The sequence below is a fragment of the Pinus tabuliformis genome, chromosome 4_1, assembly GCF_031772625.1.
Source record: "Pinus tabuliformis cultivar Carrire ecotype Pingquan chromosome 4_1, CPIR1, whole genome shotgun sequence".
Lineage (NCBI taxonomy): Eukaryota > Viridiplantae > Streptophyta > Pinopsida > Pinales > Pinaceae > Pinus > Pinus tabuliformis.
Genome location: NC_142303.1, coordinates 956,197,135 through 956,224,621, shown reverse-complemented (window position 1 = coordinate 956,224,621; position 27,487 = coordinate 956,197,135). Strand labels below are relative to the sequence as shown.

At 39.4% G+C, this 27,487-nt stretch overlaps 1 protein-coding gene across 1 annotated transcript in view; it reads right to left on the bottom strand.

Annotated features, from left to right (window-relative positions):
* Positions 1-1,021: 1,021 nt before the first annotated feature.
* Positions 1,022-27,487, bottom strand: part of LOC149179329 (protein DETOXIFICATION 12-like) — a 34,731-nt gene continuing 8,265 nt past the window's right edge. Inside the window, exons 3-5 of the mRNA XM_089420604.1 lie at positions 2,960-3,046; positions 2,693-2,758; positions 1,022-2,238 (exon numbers count right to left, since the gene is read on the bottom strand). Coding sequence (XP_089276730.1) covers positions 2,227-2,238; positions 2,693-2,758; positions 2,960-3,046 — 165 coding nt within the window. The 3' untranslated portion in view covers positions 1,022-2,226. The remainder of the gene's footprint in view (positions 2,239-2,692; positions 2,759-2,959; positions 3,047-27,487) is intronic.

Genomic DNA, 27,487 nt, shown 5'->3' with positions numbered 1-27,487 from the left:
TAACCAGGCGGTTCAAAGAGTTGCGAAACCGAAACTGCGTTGTGTGAGGAACAGGATGCGGAGGCAGAGGAAAGGTTGCAGTGCAAACAGTTGCAGCTTCACGTCTTGAGCTGTGGAGGCCGGCTCTGCCTCTGCCACTTCTTGTATCCGGATACTGACCTGCAAAACTGTGTTGGTGGGGATTTTTGGCAGAGGATGCAGGGGAAGCAGAGTCATGGCTATGCAAAGCAGGGGAACGAGAACTTCTGCCTCGCGTGCCACCACGTCGGCTGCGCATACGATGGCGGACCATGGTGGATATGGGAACAGGTAGAGAGTCAGGAGGAGCAGAAGAGGAATTGACAGAAGAGCTTTGCGCGGAAATTATAGAGGGCTAGAGGTCGTGAGCCGAATTACAGAGGTCTGTGTGGGAATGGTGGAAGCCATTACCCAAATCAATGCAGCTCACAAGCCAACATCTGCGCCCAGTGCTGGTGCGTTCAGTCGGCTCTCCCGCCTGCGGAGGGCATACACAGTGAATCAGGGGTAGAATAACAGGAAAGTTCTCCGGCTCCATGGTTAAGCAGGTAATGGCCTTGCCTCGACTTGAGCAGGCATTAAATGACTCCTGCGAGGTGCCATGAATGCCATTCATGGTGACCTTGGAAAGGTTGCAGAGGGCCATGTGGCCGCCCCGTCCGCCGTCGCCCCGTCTCATCAACTTAATTACTGTAATTAACACCCGCATCCGGGGGATTGCTAAAAATATTAAGCTAACTGTGAAAATTGAAATAAATTGCTCTAAGCATAGAACATACCTAAAATTAACAAATTTGCACCAGTCGGACTTGGCACCTGAAATACCCTTGCGCAAGGCATGCTAAAACGACAAGATCCCCAGATATGGATGTGCTTCAGGAGCTGCGTTGAGAAAATTGAGAACATCTCTTACGTTTGAATTTGTTTTAATGGTTGACTTAGTGCCTTTGCTTTTTCATTTTTTTTTTTCTTATGTATGTTTAAAGATACAAAATAAATGGAAACGACCCAGTCAAAATAAATTAGTTGTACCCATCTTCATATCTTTCCTCGCCCAAGGCCCAATTAAATCTATGTAGATAAGAGTCTCCTCGATGGGCTCACAAAAACTCTTCCAAATGGAATTGTTTCAACCAATTTTAGGGCACCGAACGATATGTCGTGAATAAACAGCGAAAATCCAACCAATTTTCACCGGTGACAGAATCTTACAATATCCCCTAGAACAACCAATCGAGTGGGCTAAACTTAAGATGCTTCGCTTGCACTTCGGGGATCAATCCTTACACCTTTGCTTGTTTTCTGTATAATATCTTTGTTTTTCTGCATACTATTTTTGACTTTATACTTTATTTCTCCCTCACCCTCTACGCAGAGAAAGATAAAGACAACAAAGTTGAAACAAAATGAGCCAGAGCCAAAAGGGAGGAGAGAGAAAAACAACGAAGTTGAGACGAGTCACGAAATAGAAGACAACCACAAACACTGATAGTAGAAAACAAAATGTTTGGCTTTTTGAACTTTCGGCGTTCCTTTGCACTACTCGGTGCAATTGCTAGTTATACTCTTATCAAGTGATTGTGTCTTTATACATAGATACGAATTTTGTTGTTACCAGACTTGTTATGCCAGTCACTCTTATCAAGTGATTGTGTCTTTGAACATAGATATGACTTTCGTTGTTACCAAACTTGTCATGCAAGTTGTTAAGACCACTTCTAGGAACAATTTCTATTTTCATGGGGAAGCTTACATTGTGTTTCAAAATCTTTCTATTTCCATCGATGAAACCCACCACAAGATATTGTGCTTCAAAATGTTTCTGTTTCCACTGAAACAGTTTAAAATGCACAGCATTATTTTTAAGAACTATAACTAGCAAGGGTATAAATCAGAGCATTATTTTTAAAAACTGTGACTAGCAAGGGTATATTGATATAAGAAGGTGTGAGGAGTGAATCAAAGAATTATTTTCCTTAGCCATCCACGGGATGACTTTCTATTCTTATCTGCAATGATGCCAATCTCCAAAAATGGTTTTGCTTTCATGCACCATAATGTTTTTCTATTCTATTCTTACCTGCAAAGATGAAAATCTCCAAATGCAACGCAGTTGAGGCACATTTTAGCATATGTGGAGGCAGCCAAAAATTTCCCTTGTATGTTACTAGAGTTTGAAACTTCATTCAACAATCCAGGTCGGAAACTTTATTGATCGTCCTGCTTGTTTGAACACAGTGGTCACAGCGCAAGAAGTTAGATATTACATATTTTGGTGCACCCAATCCTTAATCCATAGTAGTCTTATTTATTAATCTTCTCTGTTTCGGCTCTCCTAAAAAAATATATGAGAAAAATATATTCCTGAAATTCTTGTATTGGTCAACTCTTGGGCCTTGGCAGATATAAGGATGCATGCTAAAATAATATATTCAGTCCATATCGTTGTAATATTCAATCCGCCTTCTGAACAATACGGAAAGTTTTGTATGCCATATTCTTTTAAATGGTTTGTTTTTCTCATCATAGTGTTTATCTGACTCTATCTTCATTCTTAATCCAAGTAGTGTGATGTGCCCATTCTTAGCCTAAATAGAACCTAATCAGTTAGTCTTTAAACCTAGGAAGGAGAATGTTTTTCAAATCCTCAAAATGCTATCTGAAAGTCACATACCTTTATTATATTATCAGCAACCGTTGGCAGTGCTGATGTATAAACCCTTTCTCTTGCCTTTTTTGCCTGGTCACATGACAACCGAGTCTCAAGCATTCATTCTCAGAGGCCAGATCAATTAGATCTATAGAAAATTTACATTCAATAATGTTCTGATTTAATCCTGTCTCTTATATTGAATCCCAGTGGTTTAAATATGCTTTTATTATATAGATTTAATTCATATATCTTCAGTTCTTGAAAGGCAAAAAAATTGAAGCAATTTACCTGCGCTTCCCAATTCGTACAAAATGTTATTATGAACAGTACAAGTGTTTGTGTGGATAGTCCACAAAAAACTCCAATCCAAAGCCCCTGAAACATCCAACAAAATCCAGCATCAGATGTAGAACACATAGACGAACAAGAAATTTCCTGTATTTGATTAAATTGGCATTCTAGCTACAGCCTACTGAGAGACATGTTTTTGCTACTATAACTGGTAAGAGCTAAAACTGTTAAGGCCATTACTTGGTCATATCTGTATCAAGTTGAGGAATCCCACACAACATCTTGCTGTAGAAACTGTTTAAATTTGGAATCTTGAAATGTAGCGGTCTCAAATATGTGCTAGAGAAGAGTTTCTATCCATGTTGCAAAGATGCCAGATGTTGAAAGGTAATTTGACTTTGGAGAATGACCACAAATATGTAGCAATTGAAAATGGGCGATGACAAATAATGCGACGCTGGAATCTTTTGCATCTATGTACCAATTAGCTGAAATATTCAGAAATAATGTTGTGTTTATGCTTAGTGTTAGCGGGTGCTAGAGAAGGTGGATTCACAGTTTTCAGTTTTTTGATACCCTTTAAACAGATCAACATTACCATATTTAGGTACGAGTGAGTCATGACAGGCTTCATAACAGGAAAAATGTTCTCAATTTGTAAGGTTAAAATTTAGAAAGGCCTAACCAGGTGAAATGGAGAATGATTTGAAAATATTGTCTAGTGTAAACACACCTAGGGTTGCTCATGAGGGCATGAGATAACTATCAATAACTTTGTAGGAAAGCCCTTTCTTTCATTCCATCTCACTCCAAAATTGATTGAAGTATCGAATCATTGCCTCCATAGCCTGTGTAAGCTTCAGGTGCAGTAAATTAACATAAAACAGATTTTTGGTTGTACATGATGAGGTACTCCTAATTGGTTAGTAAGACCATGGACGAGGATTAAACAGTAAAACCATTAGATACTTGGGCATGCCATTTGGTAGTGGTGTTTCCTCTTAGAGACATGCGATTCGTAGAGAAGCTTACAGTGGTAAGTAAGATTCTTCAAGACAGTTCTGTATATTACAGGTTTTGTTGGCTTCTCTCTTTAACATGTTTCAGGAAACAAGATAAACTATCAAGGAAATATCAATTGTCAGGATAACTGAGGGCTTCCTAAGGTCCCATGGAGATTTTGCATTCTTCCAAAGGCAAGAGGTTGGCTAGGCTTGACGATATTTCTACCAGTTCACCAGAAAATGCAAAATCCAATTTGCATTTTTTCAGCACCATTGCACAGGTCATATGTATGTTGGCAGCTTGGATTAGTCCTGACGATGAACCACACTTGCTGGTTTGAAACGCGTCGACAAATGAATTTTGATGTGAGTTGCAGAAACTTGATCTTGTCTTGTATATTTGCAAACAGTTTCAAATGTCAAAGAGTGTGCCCTTACTGATTTTTAATGTATCATCAGCAGTACAGAGTATTAGAGTATTCAATAACTATAATAATGTACCAATTCTGGCCATTTTCAATGAAAAAATTAGGTGAATCTAATAGGTGCTGCTCCAAAAATGAAGAAATCCTCTCAACTGTGAATCAATGCCTTCACTGTAAATAGACAACTACGATTGAAATACTGACCCAACTTTATAGCTTAATTAGTGCTCATAATACACCAAGGATTGAACATTGAAGAACTTCTCCAAGAAAATTAGAATGCAAAACAGAAACGTGAGCGGTACCAAAAATATGTAGCGTTGCTAGTGGAACTTACTAGGCAATTAAGTGTTCAAAGTTTCAAACAATAAAATTAAAAGTATCCCTTTAAAACATAGAGAACCAACCCTCAATTACTCGTGGTTATATGGAAGTTGTTCTGGATAGTCTTGCTGCAAATGTTCTCAAAGTTGTGGTGCTTATTCTAAGGCCCAGGCTGTCATGGACCATAGACCCGTACACTGGGAACAAAATTGGGGTCGCTCATGTCTTTTGCAAAACGGCTTGATTTGAAATCGTCAGACTTTATCTTCACACTATTGACTGAACGTTGGCTTTCTTCATGCAAATTTTTTACACCTCACAAAGCTCTAGCCCACACGACTAGACACAACTCTAGTTCACATGTTCATGCCAGCTTACTTGTTCATTCCAGTTTTCAGCAGTTTCACAATTCTATTTTTATGCACGCATAGCTCACTGCAACACAATTCTTGATGTGGATTCACATTACTTTGCAGTGTTCCCACACACTCACCACAACTTGAACGCACAACTTCTTGAATATTTTGCACAGAATTAATATATTGCCATTAATAGAATTTTAACTTTAACAAAATCAAGGACATTCTTCAAAACACATAATTTGGCAGCAACAATTTGCTTGTATTGAAGGTCAGATAGAACTGGTATCATCCATCTTGGCCCTGGTTTAATCATAACCATTCTTGACAATTCATATTGTGTTGGTAAGGAATCAATCCCTTATACGATATCCAACTTAGACATTGATTCAAGCCAAAAACCCTTAACTGCATATCATAAGCCTCTTGACAAGAAGTGGCCCAAAACTCTTCTTCCATTCTTACCCACGCGTGACTACACCAAAATAGAGGTCTAGCTTTCAAAACCTGGAAGGAGGTTTGGTTTCGGCTTGTTCTTACTTATGACATTGGAAACTATGTGGGCTCTTCTCACACTTCCCTATTCAGAACGACGAGGAGAACAACTCCAATTTCACCAAGGTCTTGGCTAGGTTTGCTGAAGGGAATTATTCCGCAGAGGTCTCATCTAGGTTTTCTGAAGGGAATTATTCCACAAAGGTCTTGGCTAGGTCTTTTGGCCTATTAAGTTTGTTTAATGTGCATATTTAAGCAAGAATTCATTACTATATTGATCGAATTCAAGATAGTTAATTAGTTTGAGGAAGTTGATTTTAAGCATTTGCAGAGAAGTTCTTGAGCGCTTTTCCTATTTTATCCTTTCCATTTCGAGTCAGAAACCTTGGGCATGCGATGTTGCATGAGGGGGACGTTACTACATGCGAGATAGAGTAACACCCTGTTGACCACTGAAAGTTGCACCTGAAATTTTTTGAAGACTTCATGCTCGGGGATATGTCACAGGTTTCATGTACCATCGAAGTTCATATATCATCAGATTTTTTTAATTCTAACTTCTTCTTCTCATCTTCTTCTATGTTTTACTCAGATTTCGCAAGCCCTATGGGGATGATGTAAAGTGATGCTAGTGTGATGAATTGAGTCATGTAACAGGCCTAGGTAACTTGGGACATTGTCATCAAGTAAGTTTACTCTGAGAGGTTTTTTTACTTGGTTAATTATTAGGTACTTTCGGACACTTAATAATTAATTGAATTTTTTCCTCCAAGTATAACCCCAAAGTCGGAGTGCGGCTTGATGGCAAGGCCTTTGGTGTGTTCTAGTGTCTATAGTCATTGTATATTACCATACTAGATCATTCGTAAAGTTTCGCGGAATTTGATTAGGTTTAGGGGTTAGTTTTTTAATTTTTAAAATTTCCGCATGGGTGGAAATTTTAATAAATTTTGATTGTAAAATGCAATGTTGCGAACATCGTGATCGGGATTAAATTGATGAGGGTCTGAAAACGGAAAAAATCGTAAAAATCAGTAAAAATTGGCAAATACAAAAATATTCATATATATATATATATATTTTTGTTCGATTTTTTTAATATCTAAAGCATCCACAACATAAAATAAATGTATTGACACATAAATATGAAAATAGAACTAACATATAAGATGTGTAATATCATGTCTAGTCCTACATCACACATACAGTGAATCATGTCTTGAATACTAAGTTCCCGAGTCCCAACTTAGCCTCAAAATATCAACGAAAAATATAAAAATGTATCTCATATCATGAGTCATAATGTCATATACAATGAAATGAACCAAATAGCTAGTACTATTGATTTCCTCTGCCCTTCTTGCGAGAAAATGTAACAACTTTCCCTTTAGATGAAGAAGGCAGTGGGGTTGGCAGTGAACTCTGCTGTGCTCTAGAAGTTGAAGAACTACGAGCTATAGGAGGTAGAACACATCCTCTACTGGTGACAAGGGTAGGTGGTGTCACGTCCTCGTCCTGTTGCTCCTCCTCCTCTACACCCTCCACTACCTCCTGCTCTAACCAATCAAGAGCCGACTCCATAATAGGCCTCTCGGCCTCAACCCTCTATGCGACAGTGGTGTCAATCCCATCCAATGAGATGGCCTCCACATTAGGTGTCCTCTCAAGTTGCTTACCCACAATTGAAGATTTTAGTAGACATAGACCATGTCATTAAGTCGTTGGGACTCCAACTTGTATAAGGTTCATAAATTAATAAATTATAAATAATAAATTAATAATTATAAAAAAATATTATTTAATGAATTCAAAAAATCAATTGGAAATTTGGAATATTTTAACCTGTTGCGCTTCTTGGTTTGTATTTTTTCAAATACATTCCAGTTGCGCTCGCATCCCGAGGAGCTACATGTTTGGATGAGCACTCAAATGGCAAGCCTTTGGAGATTGGGTACTCTACCACCATCGCTTCTCCACCATGCATCTACAACAAATAAGATAAACATAAGAAAAACAATGAAATTTGAAAGTTAAAGCAAAGTATGAACTTGAAGAGACTGTTACCACTCAAATCAACAAGGGACCTAAAGGGGGTTTTCAAGAGGACAATTGCGAGATTAAGGGCAATGGTGGAGGCTTAGCCCACTGTCACCACATCTAAGTCTACCTGCTCTTTACGGACTTTCACCTATGGCAGGAGTCCCAGTAGTGTAGAGATCACTTTGTAAAGTAGATGTCAATGGATAGGTGAGAAGTGACCCTGAAAACCCTTTCCCAAGGATGGAGTAAAAAATGGAATTTGCTTGCTCTTTAAGCAAGGGACTTGGTCCACTAGGGGTAAGGGGTGAGGATTGGAGGGTTGAGGGAGAAAGGATAGGCTTATAGATGAGTTTCTCAATCCCTATAATCCTTGGAAACTTGGATTCCCAAATGGTCCTTGACAAATAGTCTTTATTGAGAAGTGGGACCACACGAGGCCAAGTGGACCCAACCCAGGTTCGGGGATGGAATGCAACAACCAATGATGTTCCTATCCTGGACAAGGTGAGGGGAAAGGACCAAACAAGAATATTTACTTTGAAAGGTTGAATTGATCCTATTGAGGTCTAGCCTTGGGGATGCCTAGGCAAAATTCGATCTTAGAGCTAGGGCTTGGGATTCCCAGAGATTCCATCGTTAGAATTGCCTCAAATTTGGAGGAGAGGGAGGGGACCCACCAGCGCAGTAGCCTGTAGGAGATCAAAGTTTTTCCTTGGGTCAATTCCTAGGAAATTGATGCCCTAAGTGACCTAATGGGGCTAGACTTGGGGAAAAAGGGGAAAATGGTAAAAAGGAAGGGTAAAATGATCACCCCTTTAAGGGACCAATGCATAATTCACTTGGTGATATAGAGTCAAGGATGGTGATGAGTAAGAACTTGGTTTCTTGATTAAGGAGGCCCAGAAAGTCAACTTCATCCAATGTTGAGAGAAAGAAAAGAAAAGTGACCTTCAAGCATTTATACTTCAAAGAAAACGACACAAGCTTATTGAGACAAATAATCTCTAATACCTGTCATCCATATAATATTTGCCCATACATTAAATTAGCTAAAACACGCTTAATTCTACATTTCAATTATGCAATTACTAGCCCTAATTTTAGCAGTATGCAACAACCAATGTTTTAAAAACCGGAACCGGTGACCGGACCGGTCCACCTAATGAACCGGGTTTCGAACCGGAACTGGTCGAACCGGGATTGGTCAGGTCTAAACGAACCTGTTTAAAAAAATACATTAAAAAAATAATTTTTAATGAAAAAAACTATTTTTAAGATTTAAAACCATGATTCCAAGCCAATAGAAACAAAATATGCAAGGTTTGCTCATCTATAAACCATGTAAAGGTGAATATATCAAAATGGCATCGAGTGCAATACATATCCGCAACAAAATACATAATCAATGAGGTTCTAAATGGCCTCTAGAGTCCAAAAACAATGCTCTAAGCTATGGGGTCACTAAACTAATACAAGTCTACATATCAGTGATCAACAACATGATCACTTATCATCATGATCAAACTCATCACCACTACTAGACAAGAGATCATCAACATGAGCTACATAAATAATATGCCTTTGAGTTTGAGGACTCCTAAAAGTGCTCTACAACTTTAGTAGTAGTAGCAAAAATAGACATCAAAACTACAAATCATTGATCAACATGGTCACTCATGAAACTCATCATTGATTCAATGCTACTAGAAATACATAAACATCATCAACAAGAGATACATGAACATCATCTAGCTCAAAGTCTTCAGACTTGGATTGCTCAACCTTATAACATGATAGAAATTGAAAAGGTTTAACATGCCTAACCAATGATTTTGGTTTGAGTGAAGGGTTCATCTCCTCAACCTTATAGTGTGGTAGAAAAAGATTAGCATGCCTAACCAATTGTTTTCCTTTGAGTGAAGGGTGCATTCTTGTTAAGGCCATGGTAGAGGAGTTCAACAATCAGTACCACCAACATCAACAAAGTTCAACAATCAATGCCACCACGATCAAGGCTCTTAAATGGCTTCATGCTCTTGATCAAATGCCAATCTCATACTCTCATGCATGATAGAATCAAATGGAAACATTGCAAACCTCCAAACCATGAAATCCTGAAAACCATTAAGTCTGCTGAATTTTGAGTGAAATCTAAAATTCTAGTTTCTCCATATGAAATCCAATGAGGTCGAAACCACTCTCAAACATCCCGAGTCATTTCATGAAAATGAAAATTAAAGGAAATGTTACTTTTACTTTAAGAATTTAACATTACCATTAATTTCCAACATTGTTAGGGTTGAGATGTGTCAGGAAAATGAGAGGGTAGGCATGTTTTTCTTCGAGGGATTATTTTTGGATGAAAACAACCCCAAATTTCCCTCAAAAAAGCTTCAAAACTCACAAAAATGCATTTTGTGGGGGTTATATTTGCCTTGGCAATAAACCGACCGCTTTAAGACAAAACCAGCTAGGACAAAACCGACCAGTTTCGTCCTAAACCAGCCGGTTAGGACTGGTTAGGGCAAAAAAAAGGCGAAATGAGGAGGTAAACCGGGTTTTTAAGACGGTTTGACTCGGTGGGCTTGCTAACCGGCCGGTTTGACCGGTTACCAGTTCAGTCCGACCGGTTTTTAAAACACTAGCAACAACAAGAATAATAACATAAAAAATTCACTTACAACGTTATAAAGTATATCCAACCAACATTTCGTTCACAAGAGAAAGCTCCAAGACAAGATAAATAGCCCAAATCCATACGTCAAAATTCATCCATCTCCAGAAGATATCCTCCAAGGAAAAAATGTGAAGTGATCATACAAATGAATGTATCTAACCTCAATATATAGCCTCGTAAGGAGTTCGAATTAGCCTATGGGCCTACATTAGCCCCTAATGATAAAATAATGTGCAAATAAAGCCCCTATTGGTGACAAGCCCACCAAACTAGCTCACAAGTGTAAAAATAAGCCTCACAAAAGGCCAAATAATAATATGTGCATGTCATAGGGCCCTCCAAAAGCTCAATAATATCCTGAAGTGCCATATTGAGGAATAAATTCCTCGGAATATGATGGAAAGGGGGTGGCCCCTTGTTCCCCAAGTAGTAGACTTGCGCTGCTCCCAGTGGGTATGAGGGCACATAGATGACCCATGGGTCTCCATATGAATCAGAGATGCTTGTAGATCCTCTGCAAGGGTCTAAGTGGTGGAATGAATGCTGCCATGACATCGTACAAGTCCTGGGACACTTGCCAAGAGTGTGGGGATCTTGTGGGGCCTGCTGGGCATAATGTACCAAGCATAGCACCATCATCCCAAAAGTGGATCGCTAGTAGTCTCTGAGCATCCATAAAGATCCATGGAGTGTTGTTTGCTGCTGTGGAGGTCCATGGCTCTCTATGCACACCCTACATATGCCAATGTAGACCTATAGGGGTGAGGATCCCATATAGGGAGACCAAACCCAAATGGAAATCACCTGTAATCCTGCATAAGATCCAATGCGTCCCCTAAGCTTCCAGTACAACCAGTCATTAAGATAATCGGGTAAGATAGCTTACAAATCATGGATAACAAAGTGGGCATTTCATAATGACATGCCCTTCCGTAGTGGGCTTTGGCATGTGTTAGTGTCTCCAAGCTCCAAAGGGGGTTAGCCAAGTACTTTATTAGGTGGTTTCAGCCCTCAGAGGGGATATTATGTCCAAGGTACATCCCTCTAATGGGGGTGGCAGGTGACAAACAAGTGAGATGGAATAGGGAATGAGAGGGGCAGTCCTGGGCCACATAGTGGGGCATAGGGGTAGCTAGATAAAGGGAAGCCCACACCTGGGTATGTAATGTATAGGAAGGAGCAGTCGTGGTACATGAGGTGCCTCGGTCTTGATTTTTCCACCTTTCTTTATATGCCTTTTGCCTTCTATGAATTTTATTTAATTAACTGCTTGGGGCTCAAAGGACAAGAGCATGATGTGTAAGATAAAGCAGTAGCTACCCCCTTTAAGGTAGCGTGGTTCATTGCCCTCCAGAGCTTGGGACAATCATGGGTTCTTGAATTATAAAGGAGGCTCATCTAGGGCCTATGGAACTAGGGTGATGGCCATGGATGGGGGTAGAGCTCATGCATTGGCTTTTGCCCACATGCTGATTATTTGTCCTGACCATTTTTTGCATTTTTTGGTACAATTCCGTGTTAAATGTGGCCAATTATGCTTTTCACTTTTTCTTTTAATTGCTTCAACCTCCGGGGCATCATTCTAGGCCTGACCCGAGGTGGGGGTAAGGGGATAGGGAGGCTAGCCCTAAGTGGACCCAGAATGGGAATGTGGACCTAGGTGGGAGAAAAGATGAATGGGGGTATAATGAGTGGAAAGGGAGTAATATGTGCGGATAAGGAGCGGGACCACACACCCAAAGTCGTGGTTTCCCAAGTAGTACCACCTTAGAACCAAATGGTCAATAAGGGAGATTCCACGGGACTAAGATCCAAGGGTAAAAACCAAAAGAGATCAAGGGGACAAGAGCACGAACTAAGCCCACTCTTTCCGCCAAATCCCCCCATCAATCCATACCCAGAAGTCCATGATAAGTAAACCCAATACTCAATTACCAAATGAAAAGACATACCTTTAGATTCGAGAGGCCCACCTTCAAACATACGATCAATACAGGTGGGTGAGGAACCACATGGTTGGCTCAGGTGGCAGAGAAATGGCACAACGAGCTAGTAGGAGGCATCAATGGGTTGCTGTCTGTCCGCTGAGGCTCATCATGGAGAAAAATTTCTCCTGGGGATATCACCCACAATGTGGTGGGTAACAGAGACAATGAAATTTGAAACAACTAAAGCTTACTTGACATTTTAGTTTTCCTATCCACAATAGCCACGTCAAAGCTAAATGTGCCACCTGCCATCTTGTATATCTTCATTTGTTTGGAGATTTCTACATGTTCTGTTGGAGATGGCACCATCCTCTAAACAAAAGTGAAAAATCCATCCATGACCTCAACATCAAACAAGAAACCACATGAGTAAGAAAATGCAGGGCTCGGTAGATCTCTGCAGCATGAATGAGATGATGGAGTGTATTGTTCCACCGCTCATCAATCACTTCCCATAGGAGTTGTTGTTTCTCAAACCCCTCATTCCCCTTATCATCATAGTAGCTTCGAATGGATTCTTTGGCTCTATCCATGGCATCATACAAGTAGTCCATTGTGGGCTTTTCTCCATCAACTAATGGAAGAACCTTTACCAAAGGTTCAGTAATGCTACACACTTCCTGCACTCCTACTCAAAAGCTTTCCTGGTATGAAAGTAACTTGCATATGGCCTCTCTCTCTAGTTTGTGTTTATATGACATAGCACACCACTCTTCTGAAAGAAACATTCTCTTCACATCCCACATAGAATTTAAGAGGGATTGAAGAGATATGAAACTGGTGGCAAACTGTGTAATGGTAGGGTGCACCAACTCGTTGTTGTTGGTAAATGTTCTCATTAAATGAAGCACAGATGCATGATTATATATAAATTTTGTAATGTTTTTTGATGATTCAACAATATCTTTAACAAAATGAATTTTTCCTACGTCATCCAACATCAAATCAATGAAATGTGCAACACAAGGTGTCCAAAATAAGTTAGGATGCCTCTCCACAAGCATCTTGCCAGTAACAACATAATTTGCAACATTGTCGGTTATGACTTGGATATGTTGTGGACCAACCTCTTAAATGAACACATCCAACAAATCACATAATAACCGTGCATATTTGATATGTCCAACCATCTAACATCACAATGCATCCTGTGTGTGCCCATGATTCCCTTAACTCCTCCAATCTCTGAGTGCAGTCAACCTTTTCATTTTGAAGAATGCGTCCTCTAAAGTCATCATATGAAGGGACTTTGTACCCTGGGCCAACAATAGCATTAACATCAACCGCGGGTTGGAAAAATGGATTGTTCTTAGCAACACTGAAAGGAATATCACTCCAAAGAAGAAAATTGCCCAACAACTTGTCAATTTCTTCCTTCTCCCTTTTTCTAATAACTGACGAAATAGATGGTTGTGCACCAAGTGTGGTTCTAGGAACAAAAAATGATGAGGTAGCTATAGAGTTGGGTGTAGATACTGATGGTGAAGTAGAACTAGTACCACTCTCACAGTCACCTCCCAATTTTGACACTCAACTCCCTGTTATTTGACTCTTCAGAGCTGCCTTGGACAATTTGGTTGTCTCTATTTCTTCCAATGATTTGAGGGCTCCTCGGATAATTTTTGGATTTGTATTTGAGAAAGACCCTACTTTATGTCCAGGAATTTGTGCAAGGTGATACTTCAATCTGTATACCCCCCTCTGTCATATAATGCCCACATAATTTGCAAGTCAAATTTGATCTGTCAAACCCTCCATCAGGTTCACCAAATTCCCACAAAGGGTCCAATTTCCTTGGCATGTTTGTAACTTTGTTGAATCTTGAGTTTTAATGTAAGATTGAAGTTTGAAGTTTGAACCTAGGGCACAAAAAGAATTGCAAGTTAAACAAATGAAATTAAAATTTACATACAACATTTTGAATTTTTGACAAAAAATAACCCTCAACTCAATGCAACAATAATGACAAAAAATACACATTCAAACCCAAGCAAAAATGATGGAAAAAAACTAGGGCACAAGAAAAAATTAAACAAATAAAACTAACAATCAAGATTTTGCATTTTTGACCAAAAAAACCCCTCTCCACTAAATGCAACAAAAATGACAAAAAAACACACTCAAATTCAAACAAAAATCATGGAAAATAAATGGGTGATAGAAATCTATGAAAAAAACAAAAAAAAAAGGGGCCAAATTTGATGCCCATACCTGAAAACCACGCTCCGCTGAAGAAACTTGGTCTAAACTTGATTTTTTTTGCTTGAGATGCTAAATTCCTTCACTTTTCTCCTTTCTTGCCCTTGTAGATGAGTTCTCCTCCTTACCTCTCACTCTTGCCCTTTGTCTTCTAAATGAACCAAAAAAGAATCAAAATTTTGCTTTAAAAACTTCTTGTTGTTGCACTTGACGATTATTACCACTCGACTTGTGATTTTTTTTAAAAAAATCTCAAATTTTTTATGATTTTTTCAGCTCGAAAAAATTGCTGATATTATCGGTTGATAAAATCGTTCACTTGAAAAAAACGCGATTTAAAAAAAAATCGCTATAACATCAAAATATTCACAACATTGGTAAAATGTAATAAGTGATGTCTAGAGAAGTTGTATGGGGTATGTATGCTCAAAATTAGACCTCTCACTTTCAAATTTCTACTGAAACACTCTTAGGGGTAAAAATTTAAAAATAAGTTCTAGACCCTCAAAACTTGGTTTTCCTATGTTTAGTGGAAAATGTGGCAATAAATTAGCCCAACAATTTAATAAATGGAGAATAATAAATATCTACATATGCTAAAATGATGTGGAAATGAGGTGGAAATTCATCTAAAGGTTAAAGTCAAGTTAGAAAATGATGTGGACTCCACTTAAGTCACAAATTAAGAGAAATCAAATTTCTTGGAGGGGACCACGAGTTCCACTGGGCAAATCACATTTTTTGAGGGAGATGGCTCAAATTTCATGGATGAGTCACCTAGTGTTGCGAAGATCGTGATTTTTTTTCATGGCGATTTAATCGGTGATTTTTTCCAAAATGAAAAAATCGTGATAAAATCGTAAAAATCGCCAAAAAATTGTGAAAAAATTGCAAAGGTTTTTTCCAAAATGAATAAATCGCAATAAAAGTCGTAAAAATCACAATAAAATCGTAAAAATCGCCAAAAAATTGTAAAAATCGTCAAAAAATCGTGGATGCTTCAGATAATTAAAAAATTGAGAAAAAATGATTTTTTTTTTAATGTTGCCGATGTTTTTGCCGATTTTTACTGATTTTTTTTCTATTTTTTATGGTTTTTTCCTTTTTTGGACCCTTTTTGATTTTACCCCGATCGCGATTTTTGTAGCATTGGAGTCACCCACTTGGTGGGATTTGACTTGAGCTACACCAAGAGATGAGTGGAGAGTGGTCTCCCACTACTCCACGCTAGTATACACATGTCCCTCCTCCAAAATTGCGTGGAAGCCTCTAAGGATTGCGTGGGCCTTTGAGGAGTTCGATGTGCCCACTTGGGAAATTCGATTTGCATGAGGCTTCATTGGGATTTTCACCATTCTTCATTGGGATATCCACCATTCTTCATTTGGATTTGCTCCCACTTCTCTATTTATGTGAGCATTGGGCTCTCCCTTTGTATTCTGGATACTAGCTATTGTGCTTGCGGAAGCACTACTGCTTTGTACACATTCAATTATTAATAAAGACTTTTGCGTTTCATTCATGAGAAGTTCATCCTTCTTGGAGCATGGTATGATCTTGTGTTTATTTTCCTTCTATATGTGCTAATTATGTTATGCTTCCATATACTTTTAGAAGATGTTTTGATGTACAACTATCTTGCATCAATACATGATTTACAAATTGTGCTCTAGATTTAGATAGTCCTAGTAGATTTCTGTTAAAATTGGACAACTAGCTCCAAACTCCATGTTCTGATGCTCAGATTAAGAGGCTAATATTTTTGTTGGATTCCTCTTTCTGAGAGGTGTAAAATCCATATAAAAATAGTCTTAATCCGATGAGCAGAACTTATATTTTGAATTTATTATTCTTAATAAATTATATGTGCAAGGTCAGCCAGTTTTGTAATGTAGGCTCACATGGCCAACAGATGTGTCACACACCCTCATTGATGGATATATATACAGGAAAAGTTGGAGAGAATTTGAAGAGAACTGAACTCACATCTTCCTCTCTCATCCTAAAAGTACAAGCTACCAGGAGGGTTGTTGTGACACATGCTGGGCTGGCTGACCAAAGGAGACTTTGCTGGTTGAAGCATCCTGTTGACCGCCGAAACGAACACATTCATTTTTCTTGTTACTGATTTGTCTTCTGTAAGATCTGCTTATATGTTCTATCTGCATTTTGCTTATCTACTTGTATGATTGCTGTGAGAAAAGTGAAATTGCTCTTAGCATAGAACATCTACAAAACTTTACATGGTATCAGAGCTGAGGTGAAGACAAACTCTATCTATAGCAATCATCATCGAAGAAAATGGATTCCTCTAAGCTTGAATTCAGGGAGAATGACAAGCTGACTGGAAGTGATGACTTCCATGCCTGGAAGATGTTATTAGATCTCCTCTCCACTTCTTGGGTTTTGAGAAGGAGAGTCACAAAAGGAATGCGTTGCCCTAGTTTGATGATGCAGTAAGCCGCAGTCTCAAAGGAACAAAGAACAGCAAGCCACAGTCAATAGGAGTTAAGGAGTCATAGATCAGTGGGTCGAAGAGATTTAAGGTATATGAAGCCAAGCCGCAATCTGGTATATAGAACAGCTGAAAAGGATTACACGCAGGAGCTAATATGTCGGTCACAACTATATATTCAGATACGTTGGCATATTAACACAGCAAAGAAATACGTTCTGAGGAAACATGTGGAGACCACACACTTTGATCGTTGTCATATAGCACACTGTCATATAATACAGGGAATGAAGATATTTATTAGAACGCAGTCAGGATGTAGGCAAAGATGCGTGGGCACATCACGCAAGCCCTAGATCCGGTAACGTGGTTCATGCTGTAGCACGCAGACATGTAATACGCTCTCCGAAATCCACTTACAGTTATACGATATAATGGAAGGACATTGTAATGGAACGCTGTTAGCTGCCACTAATATATATGAAGCCTGTAGGTTAGAGGAACAAAACTCAAGTTTCCTGAATCTACATACAAGTATACGCTGGAAACGCTGGATAATCAAAACACTCGGAAATAATATAAGCATTGGACGTTGGGAAAATGTTGTACGCTGAGCAAACGCTGGACAGTCTTGCATATATGCTGGACAATTTTATAAAAGTGTTTATAAGCGTTGGACAATCTTACATAATCGCTGGATGCTGATCAATAATATATACGCTGGTCGAGAATGCATATAAATTGTCATATGCAACAAATGTATGAGGCTGACACATGGGAAACCATATACACTGTACGCTGGTCATGTATATATATATACATATACGCTGGTAAATGAGCCGAATCGATGAAGTGAACGCAGTCATGATACGCTGCTCCTGGAGGCTTATACTCACATCATCGGAGTCATATATGCTGATATATATATACGCTGTCATGAAAACATTTCTCACGCTGTTTATGAAAACATACAATGATGCCCTAGCAGCAGTGGTCGCAGTAATGAAGATCGCTGCCGTAGCCGCAATGAGGAAGACATAGCTGCAGTATTTGATTCCTTACGCAGTTATGGTGACAGTTAATATGTTACGCAGCAATGTGATACGCTTTTCATATATATGTTGATACGTTGGTTAATCTCTGGAAAATCCATGTACAACGCAGTTATATATGGAATGTTGTTAGTCGCAGAAGCCCGCAATTGGATTATATATGGAACGCTGTCAGCATATACGTAGCAACTATCCTCTATAAGCTGTTATCTATACGCACAGAAATTGAATACTACTTACGCGCAGTTCTTGAAGACTCACAATCTGTCCCTGAATCTTCGGGTGATGAAGGAACATAAGATACGCATTACTGTGGGCTAGGGTATCCGCAAACAGCGACTCAATTCTTTCGTGTGATCCACACTATAGGAAGGAGGGTACAAACCTCTAATAGCTGTAGGATCTAGATGCTATCGTAGTGTTTGGATACAGGCAGACCAGATCACGTATGACATGATAATGCCTTCTCACCTCAGGAACTAGGCATACTTGAAGAGGCATGAAACAGAAAGACAGACTTGGCATAATGGCGAGACACAGTATAGTATGATATTGAGAACTGTGACCCCTTACTATTCTCCCTGTCTTGGATTAATGGAGATCACAATGATACTTAAGAAGCAACCTTAGTCTCTGCATATTAGCACAATGAGAATTAGTGATAAAGGTTTCAAGCAATGTCAAGTGCTGCTGTAGTGATGACAGTGATAGTTACATTCTCAGCATAGTGGAAGAAGTTGTGTCAAGAATGATCAGTGACAAAGTCATGATCTAGTTCTTGTAAAGATCTTGATCTCGTTGAAGATTCAGAGATCGCCTTTGTGGTAACTTCTAAGGGACAGGCATGGGCAACACAATGTTGAATGAGATCATGAGCAGCATGATGGATAGGATCATGAGCATGGGCAGCATGATCATGGACAGCTTGATGTTGAGAACAACTCAGTGATACTTGGATGCAGCATTACATAATGAATTGGCAGCATTAAGACACATGGGCAGCATAATGTATGAGGTCATGGACAACATGATGTGTGGGCTGCACAATGATCATGAGCAGCATGATGATCATGGGCAGCATGATGGTGCTACACAGTAAGGTGCAGCAAATGGACGAGATGCAGCACGATGATAGGTGAAGGAGTCACCTTGAGAATCATTTGAAGCAGAATGTCTTCAACTGATCTCTTCATTATAGGAGATGATCTATGCTTAGATCTAGAGAAAGTCAAAGGGTTGACTTCTGTTGCAAATGTACTCTCTCTCTCTCTTTCTCTGCTGAACTTTGAAGATAAAAGAAGATTTGATCAAAGGGTTTCCCCACACATTGGCCATCATGGCTCAGGGACACCCTCGAAGATGCTGAGGGTCATGCTGCCCCAAGGGGAACATTCCGAGAAAGCAAGAAGCCGTGTAGATACCAAGGGTATCTAGCTGCCATGAGTACTATTATACAATCTGAACCTGGATCTTTTAAGGAAGCCATCAAGCATCAAGTCTGGAAGGATGCTATGCATGAAGAATATGAGGCTATTATGAAGAATGATGTCTGGGATGTGGTCCCGAGATCGAAGGACAAATTTGTTGTCACCGCTAAATGGCTCTACAAGATTAAACATGGATCTGATGGGAGTGCTGAAAAGTTTAAGGCAAGATTTGTTGCCCGTGGCTTCTCTCAAAAGGAAGGAATTGACTATGACGATATATTTGCACCTGTGGCTCGATATACCACCATCCGATCCATCATAGCCCTTGCTGCTACGCAAGGATGGAGTCTTCATCAGATGGATGTCAAGACCGCTTTTCTGCATGGTGCAATAAAGGAAGAGGTGTATGTAGAACAACCTCTGGGATTTGAAGTTCAAAATCGAGACACTTATGTCTGCAGGTTGAAGAAAGCCCTCTATGGGTTAAAGCAAGCACCTTGAGCTTGGTATGAGAGGATGGATAGTTACTTGATGAAGCTGGGCTTCACTCGAAGCAATGCTGATCCTAACCTTAACTTTAAGGTTGAGGAAGGAAAGCCTCTCATTCTAGTGCTGTATGTGGACGACCTCTTCCTGACAGGTGATGACCCTCTCATTCATCAATGTAAGAGGGAGCTTGCTGCTGAGTTCGAGATGAAAGACCTAGGACTGATGCACTATTTCCTAGGCCTGGAGGTCTGGCAGAGACCTGGAGAGATTCTCCTTTCTCAAGGAAAGTATGTTGTGAAGCTTCTGGAAAGATTTGGGATGGTGGACTGTAAGTTCGTGTCGACACCAATGGAACTCAACTTTAAGAAGTTGAGTGGCAGCGCTGCAGGGCCTATCTTGGCCAATCCTACTGAGTATCGTCAACTCATAGGAGCTTTGATGTTCTTAGTGAACACCCGTCCGGACATATGTTTTGCAGTGAATACTTTGAGTCAACAAATGGTTGAGCCTCATCATTTTCACTGGGTTGGTGCCAAGAATCTTTTGAGATATCTTCGGGGCACGATAAACCATGGGCTGAGATACACTGCCGGGAGTGTGATACTCCGGGGATATACTAATGCCGATTGGGCTGGCAGTGTGGTGGATCGTAAGAGCACATCTGGATGCTGTTTCAATCTTGGTTCTGCTTCGATCTCATGGATGAGCAGGAAGCAGAAGTCGGTGGCTTTGAGCACCGCGGAGGCCGAATACATTGCTGCTAGTATGGCCTGTTGTGAAGCAGTTTGGTTGAGGAAGCTCTTTAGTGAGCTGTTCCAACATGTGCTAGATACCACTGTAATACTCTGTGATAATCAGAGTGGGATTCGTATGACTGAGAATCCTGTGTTCCACGACCGATCCAAGCATATTGATATCAGGTACCACTTTATCCGGGATATGGTACAGCGAGGCGCCGTAAGGCTCGATCATATAGGAACTGATGAGCAGGTCGCGGATATTCTCACTAAGCCCCTGGGGAAGGTCAAGTTCCTAACCTTCCGTGAGAGTCTTGGTGTCGTGGAAAGACCCTATGATGTGGGTCCTGTTGGACGATGAGCTCTGGGAGCTCTGGGGGGCTTTGGGGATAGCTTCTCGGAGCTATAAGCACTCATAATGCTTCTGCCCCACCCTTGTGATTATTGAGCTGGTTCGCCACTCATTTAATCTGTGCCCCGTATGCATCCTACCCATTGAGTTCAGGGCTCATGGGAAGTACCTCTCATTTGGCCAATGAGGTGTGGAAAAGCTAGAGACTATTAGCAAAGACTGATGGACGCATCAGAGATTGCCGTACTCTCTATCTAGGATGGCATGGTCCAACCACTTGATCTGGGATCAAGATTTGTGAGGTCTGGGACCTCTGGACTGATTATGTCAGTCGGGGAATGATGTCTTTGTGACTGACCCACTTCTGTTCTGAAATAAAGAAGCCAGCAAAGCAAGTTTCGGCGGGATGACCCACGATGTTAATTGCACTAATAGATGGAGTTCTCCCTAGTTGAGAGGGAGTGTTAAAATTGGACAACTAGGTCCAAACTCCATGTTCTGATGCTCAGATTAAGAGGCTAATATTTTTGTTGGATTCCTCTTTCTGAGAGGTGTAAAATCCATATAAAAATAGTCTTAATCCGATGAGCAGAACTTATATTTTGAATTTATTATTCTTAATAAATTATATGTGCAAGGTCAGCCAGTTTTGTAATGTAGGCTCACATGGCCAACAGATGTGTCACACACCCTCATTGATGGATATATATACAGGAAAAGTTGGAGAGAATTTGAAGAGAACTGAACTCACATCTTCCTCTCTCATCCTAAAAGTACAAGCTACCAGGAGGGTTGTTGTGACACATGCTGGGCTGGCTGACCAAAGGAGACTTTGCTGGTTGAAGCATCCTGTTGACCGCCGAAACGAACACATTCATTTTTCTTGTTACTGATTTGTCTTCTGTAAGATCTGCTTATATGTTCTATCTGCATTTTGCTTATCTACTTGTATGATTGCTGTGAGAAAAGTGAAATTGCTCTTAGCATAGAACATCTACAAAACTTTACAATTTCACATAAATCTCTAGGCCTCTTTTTCATTGCATATTTTTAAATCTATATGTGGAGCTAATCCTTTGAATTCCGTAGAAAGGAAATTCCTAGTTGGATCAAAGATCAAGCATGAGGGGAAGTCTTTGGGGAGACCAACCTACTCTTGATATGCTATTGAAGGAACTCCCATTTGTTTTTTGAGCCTAATAGTATAATCTAACACATTGAATTGCAAGGGTGCTAGCCATAACTTGTATACAAACCAAGTTATTTTCAAATTTGAATCATTTTTCTTAAATCTTGTGCTTCATTGTTTCAAATTTGCTATTTAAGAGCTTGATGATGGCTAAGCAAAGATGAGAGTTTGCTCACACTCTTTAGCTTAGCCCTTGTCAATTAAATTGTATATATACATTTCATTTTGTTGATTTTCCACTAATATTTGACTTGTCTTGCAGCCATTGTTTGAAGTGTCTGCTAACTCATTTTTGTGGCAGCTTGAGGGAGTTCTCACTTGAAACATCTAACAAGTTGTTTGCAGGACCTTTGGCACATGTTTGGGACTGAGTTTTGAGGAGGTTGTGGTCACTAAGACCATTTCTTATGCAAGGGCGAGTTGCATTTGAGGGTAGCATCATTCTTGACTAGGCCTTGGGTTTAGGAGGCTCATCCTCCCTTGTCCAAATGCAATTTTCCACTCTTTGAGGCTAATTTGTTGCTACAAGAACAGTCTCTTATATTTTCAGATTTGAATATGTTTAATTTGTAATTGTGGTTCTTAAGTTTTACTTTGTCTAAGGAGGATATTTAGCTCTTATAAGTCACACTTTTGTAAAGTCTCCCCTTCATTCATTTGGCAGCTTTTGAGAGGATTCTCTTCATTGTAACACAACTCTAATAAAGTCATCTTTTGGCTTGAGGGAGCTTGGGAAATTCTCTTGTTGTCGCTCAGATTGTGCAAGCACTGCAACAACGACTTAGGGCGGGGGCTATCACTCTGATCCCCAACCTCTCCATTCTACCTGTCTTCCAACAACATGCTATGGGGGGTAGTCCCTATGGAAATGTGAAGATGAAGGACAAGATGGCAACGAACAAGTCCGGGAGACACGATTGAGTGGCCTAGCTACTTGGTTGATTTTAGCAAGATTAGAAGATTATATTAGATTGAATTATGAGACCAGTGTTTTACGAAGTCAACTTCTTGCTTATTACCAATTAAACACTAAGTATCCAGATGGATAATCGCTGTTTGAATGAGTAACTATCCTATATAAAGTGAAAATCCTACAAGCTAGGTGAAACGTAGAATCTGGGTTGATTTTAAGTTAAATTCCTATTCTAAGTGTAAGTAGGTTGTGGGATGGAAGCCAATGGGAAGCAAACAAAGACTTGATTAACAGTACCTCCCCCTGTGTTCGAACCACCCGATGCCTTCGATGCTACAGAAACTGTGGACTTGATCACTGCAAGGTCACCATGTTAACCACTAAAGAGGGTCTAAGTTCCTCAAGCTAAATTGAGAAATGGTGACCTTAAATGTTTACCAACAAAGTTAATGCTTGGAGGTAAATTATTAATGCAACTAGACTTAGAATGCAATGCAAGATAGACCGAGTGATTCTTAAGGTAAGATTGTTTAAGTTGCTTAAGCACTTATTTATGATTTGATCTTAAGTTTAAGTACTTATCAATGAATTACAATTTTAACCACAAGAAAGTGTGTCAAGTTACCAAGTGCCAATAAAATATAGTAGATACCCACAATATGCAATTATTCAACAATTACAGGATGTGCCAAAATACTGTAATGACTTATTCAATGATAATTGGAGCACTTAGAATAATTTAACCAATGCTTAACAATATACCAATGATTATTGTCACAAGATTATCAATGCTTTTACTTCAATTAGAAGCTTATAAGATACTTCAAGAGAGATAAATGCTAATAATACTCAAATCATTCAAGATATCCTTGATTAGATCAAAACACTTAGAATCTCAATACCAATGTGTATTTATCATTCAAAAATGGATATTAGTAGTTAAGCAAGAATGACCATATGAGAGTACTTATTTTCCAATTAGATTGTCACAAGTTACTTCAATGCCAATTGAAATACTTAAAGTAAAGAGCACTTAGATCTTAATGTCAATATGAGATTACCATTCACAATGATATTCAATTCTTGATTTAGTGCTTATGTGAGTTAGATGTAATCTTATAGACTTCTAAAACTCACAATGAAACCACAAACATTAAGTGTGCTTGGAGCAATCCGAAAACAACTTGCAAGACAATTATGATTTATAGAGCATGAGCAAGGAAATTTCTTCAGTCACTTACGTCCCAATCACATTCAAATGAGCAATTATTAAACCTTTTAAGACAGCAGTAAGTAAAATCACTCTAGATCCAAAAAATGGCAAGCATATATGAGCCAAATATGAGCAATGAGGTACCCAATATCTTGCCAAATGTAACTATGAGCTAATCAAGCTTCTTATTATGTATTTTTCAGTATTATATCAGATCTGATCACACATTTTATGCAGAGATAACTGTCATTGAAGTTTTAAACAACTAGATTTATGTCGAGATTAATGCCCAAATTGCTTAAATGACTTGACAATATGCTAGATATCTTAGATGTGATTTTTCTGCCACTTATATGTGTTTTTCACCAATGTTAAGAACGCATTTAGAGAGCTGTAGAAAACAGTGAGAGAAAATATGGTTTAGAGATCAAACCCTTGGCCTCTAGGCCTTGAAGAAAACTTGCCCAACCTCTCCCAAAATTTTCCAATGGGTACGCCCCTTGAAAACACAAGTTTTTTGCCAATTTCTCTATAAAACCAACCAATGAATTAGCTTCACAAATTTGATGATCACCAACAGCGATGAATGCAGGGCAAATGAGGGCTAGAAGGAGGCAAAGCAGGGCCAAATAGGCCTGCGGCTAGGGTCAAGAAGCCACAAAGGCCTCATGACAAGCCTAGGAAGGTTGTCGTTGGGCTAAGGAGGGACCGAGAGGCCGTAGAGGGGTTGTGGCCTAGGGTTTTGAGGCCCTAAAGTCCTGTGACACCCTAGAGGGAGCCTCTAGGAGGCTGTGGCAAGCCAAAGAAGGCTGCGGCCTAAGGAGGAGACGTTGCGGAGGAGGGATAAAGGGAGGAAGGGGGGGGGGGACAAAAGGTTGGACGAAGAGGAAGAGGAGGGACCGAGGAGGAAAACGCTGAGCGGAAGGCTGGAAGGAGGGCCAAGGGCAGGGGGAGGCCCTCTAGGGCCTGCGACAAGAGATCAAGGGAAGGTCGAGTGGCCTAGAGGCCACGACCAGACCTACCAAGGCCTAAAAACACCACGACAAGGGGAGAAAGGATGAAGCAGAAGCAAGGAGGGCTGGACGGATAGCTTGGAGGAGGATGTTCGGTTTCAAGGCCCTAAAAAATTTCAAAAACGCTTGCCACAATTTTTTCTTGTTTCAGATCTTCGATTTTACTGCAAATTTTTCAATGCCTGGCCCTACAAAAAAAAATCTAGAGACTAGATCTTACCCTTAAGGGCCTAGTTCTAACTCTAATCTAACAAATTTCCTTGAATCTTACTTGCAAAAATGAATTTACAAGTGCCCAAAACCCAAATATATACAAAAGGGAGGAAGGGGGGGGGACAAAAGGTTGGACGAAGAGGAAGAGGAGGGACCGAGGAGGAAAAGGCTGAGCGGAAGGCTGGAAGGAGGGCCAAGGGCAGGGGGAGGCCCTATAGGGCCTGCGACAAGAGATCAAGGGAAGGTCGAGTGGCCTAGAGGCCACGACCAGACCTACCAAGGCCTAAAAACACCACGACAAGGGGAGAAAGGATGAAGCAGAAGCAAGGAGGGCTGGACGGATAGCTTGGAGGAGGATGTTCGGTTTCAAGGCCCTAAAAAATTTCAAAAACGCTTGCCACAATTTTTTCTTGTTTCAGATCTTCGATTTTACTGCAAATTTTTCAATGGTTGGCCCTACAAAAAAAAATCTAGAGACTAGATCTTACCCTTAAGGGCCTAGTTCTAACTCTAATCTAACAAATTTCCTTGAATCTTACTTGCAAAAATGAATTTACAAGTGCCCAAAACCCAAATATATACAAAAATTCAAAAAAACCCAAACTCCAACTGCAAAACAAGGGTTGGAAAATAAAATAAAATCTAAAAAAAATTATTATACAAAATATACAAGTGTACAATGCTTAAAAATATTTTTGAAGAATAGAATTTTTATGGACCTTGATAATGGCTAGATGCATTTTGAAAAATAAATCTTAAAGCACAGCCTTAGCAAAGTTAGAAAATCACATAAAATATTCAGAATCCAAACATGGTCAGCCTGTGCCCACAGTATGTGAACTTGGAGCCCAAGGGCCGAGGAACCTGCAAACTCTATATATTTTCTCAAAAAGAAACCGTTAGAATATACAATGAATTAGATCAACTAAGATAAGCCCAAAACTTACTGATAAAATGTTCATATCATCTACAAAAGAAATAACGATTTAATTAAAATTTGAAGCACAATATAGGAATGCACATACCCAACACGTACCACAAATCAGTGAGACGAAGACACCATGAATTGCACCCCAAAGTCTTTTATTATGATAATCAAAACGTTTCCAGTAGAACAATGACTTTACACCAACTTTTACAAAGTTACATCAGATCAGAAGTCAAGATCAAGATTAAAAATAGAAGCAAAATGCCTTCTAGTTATAGAGAAATTCCTCCAAGTAGAAAATAATGGCTAGTTGGCTTGATCCCCGTCGAAATAATCTCGACTGTCGATAAATCCTTGATCAACTTTCAACCTCCATCGTCGAAAATAATTATTTTTGAGGAATTTTTAAATTTCTCATTAAAAGCGTTTTTTATTAGCTCAAAAATAATTATTTTGAGCTAATTTACTAAAAAATTCTAAGAGTCCATTTTTTCTTGAAATTTCCAATATTCCTTTGGTGGAGGACCTCCAAAAATTAATTTCTTTTAGACCCACAAATTTTTCCACTTGGAGAATTTAATTTCTCTAACATTTTAATTTTTTACTCTAATTAATTAATTTTCTGGCCTAGGATTTTATTTTGTTTTGCTAGAAAAATTAATTGACTTATGAGGGGATTAATTATTTTTCCACCTTCTAATATTTTAGCCATGGTGTCTAAGTATGAGGAACCATGCACCAAAATATTTTTTACAAAAGATTTACAAATACAGCCCTCAGAAGAGGAGCACCCGTTCATTATATACTCTCAAATAGTTATTCAATTCTGCGACACAATATGATTTAGTAGACCAAATGATTTGTAATAAAATAATTTAGCCAATTAGCTTAAATTATTCCCTAACCACTTTAACAAAAGACTCGACCAAAACACTAAGACTCACCTAAGACTTCAACAATAAATTCCACTCTAGCTTTGGGGTGAGGTTGAAGGGAAAAACTTTGCTAATCAATCGTGTTTATAAACACAGGT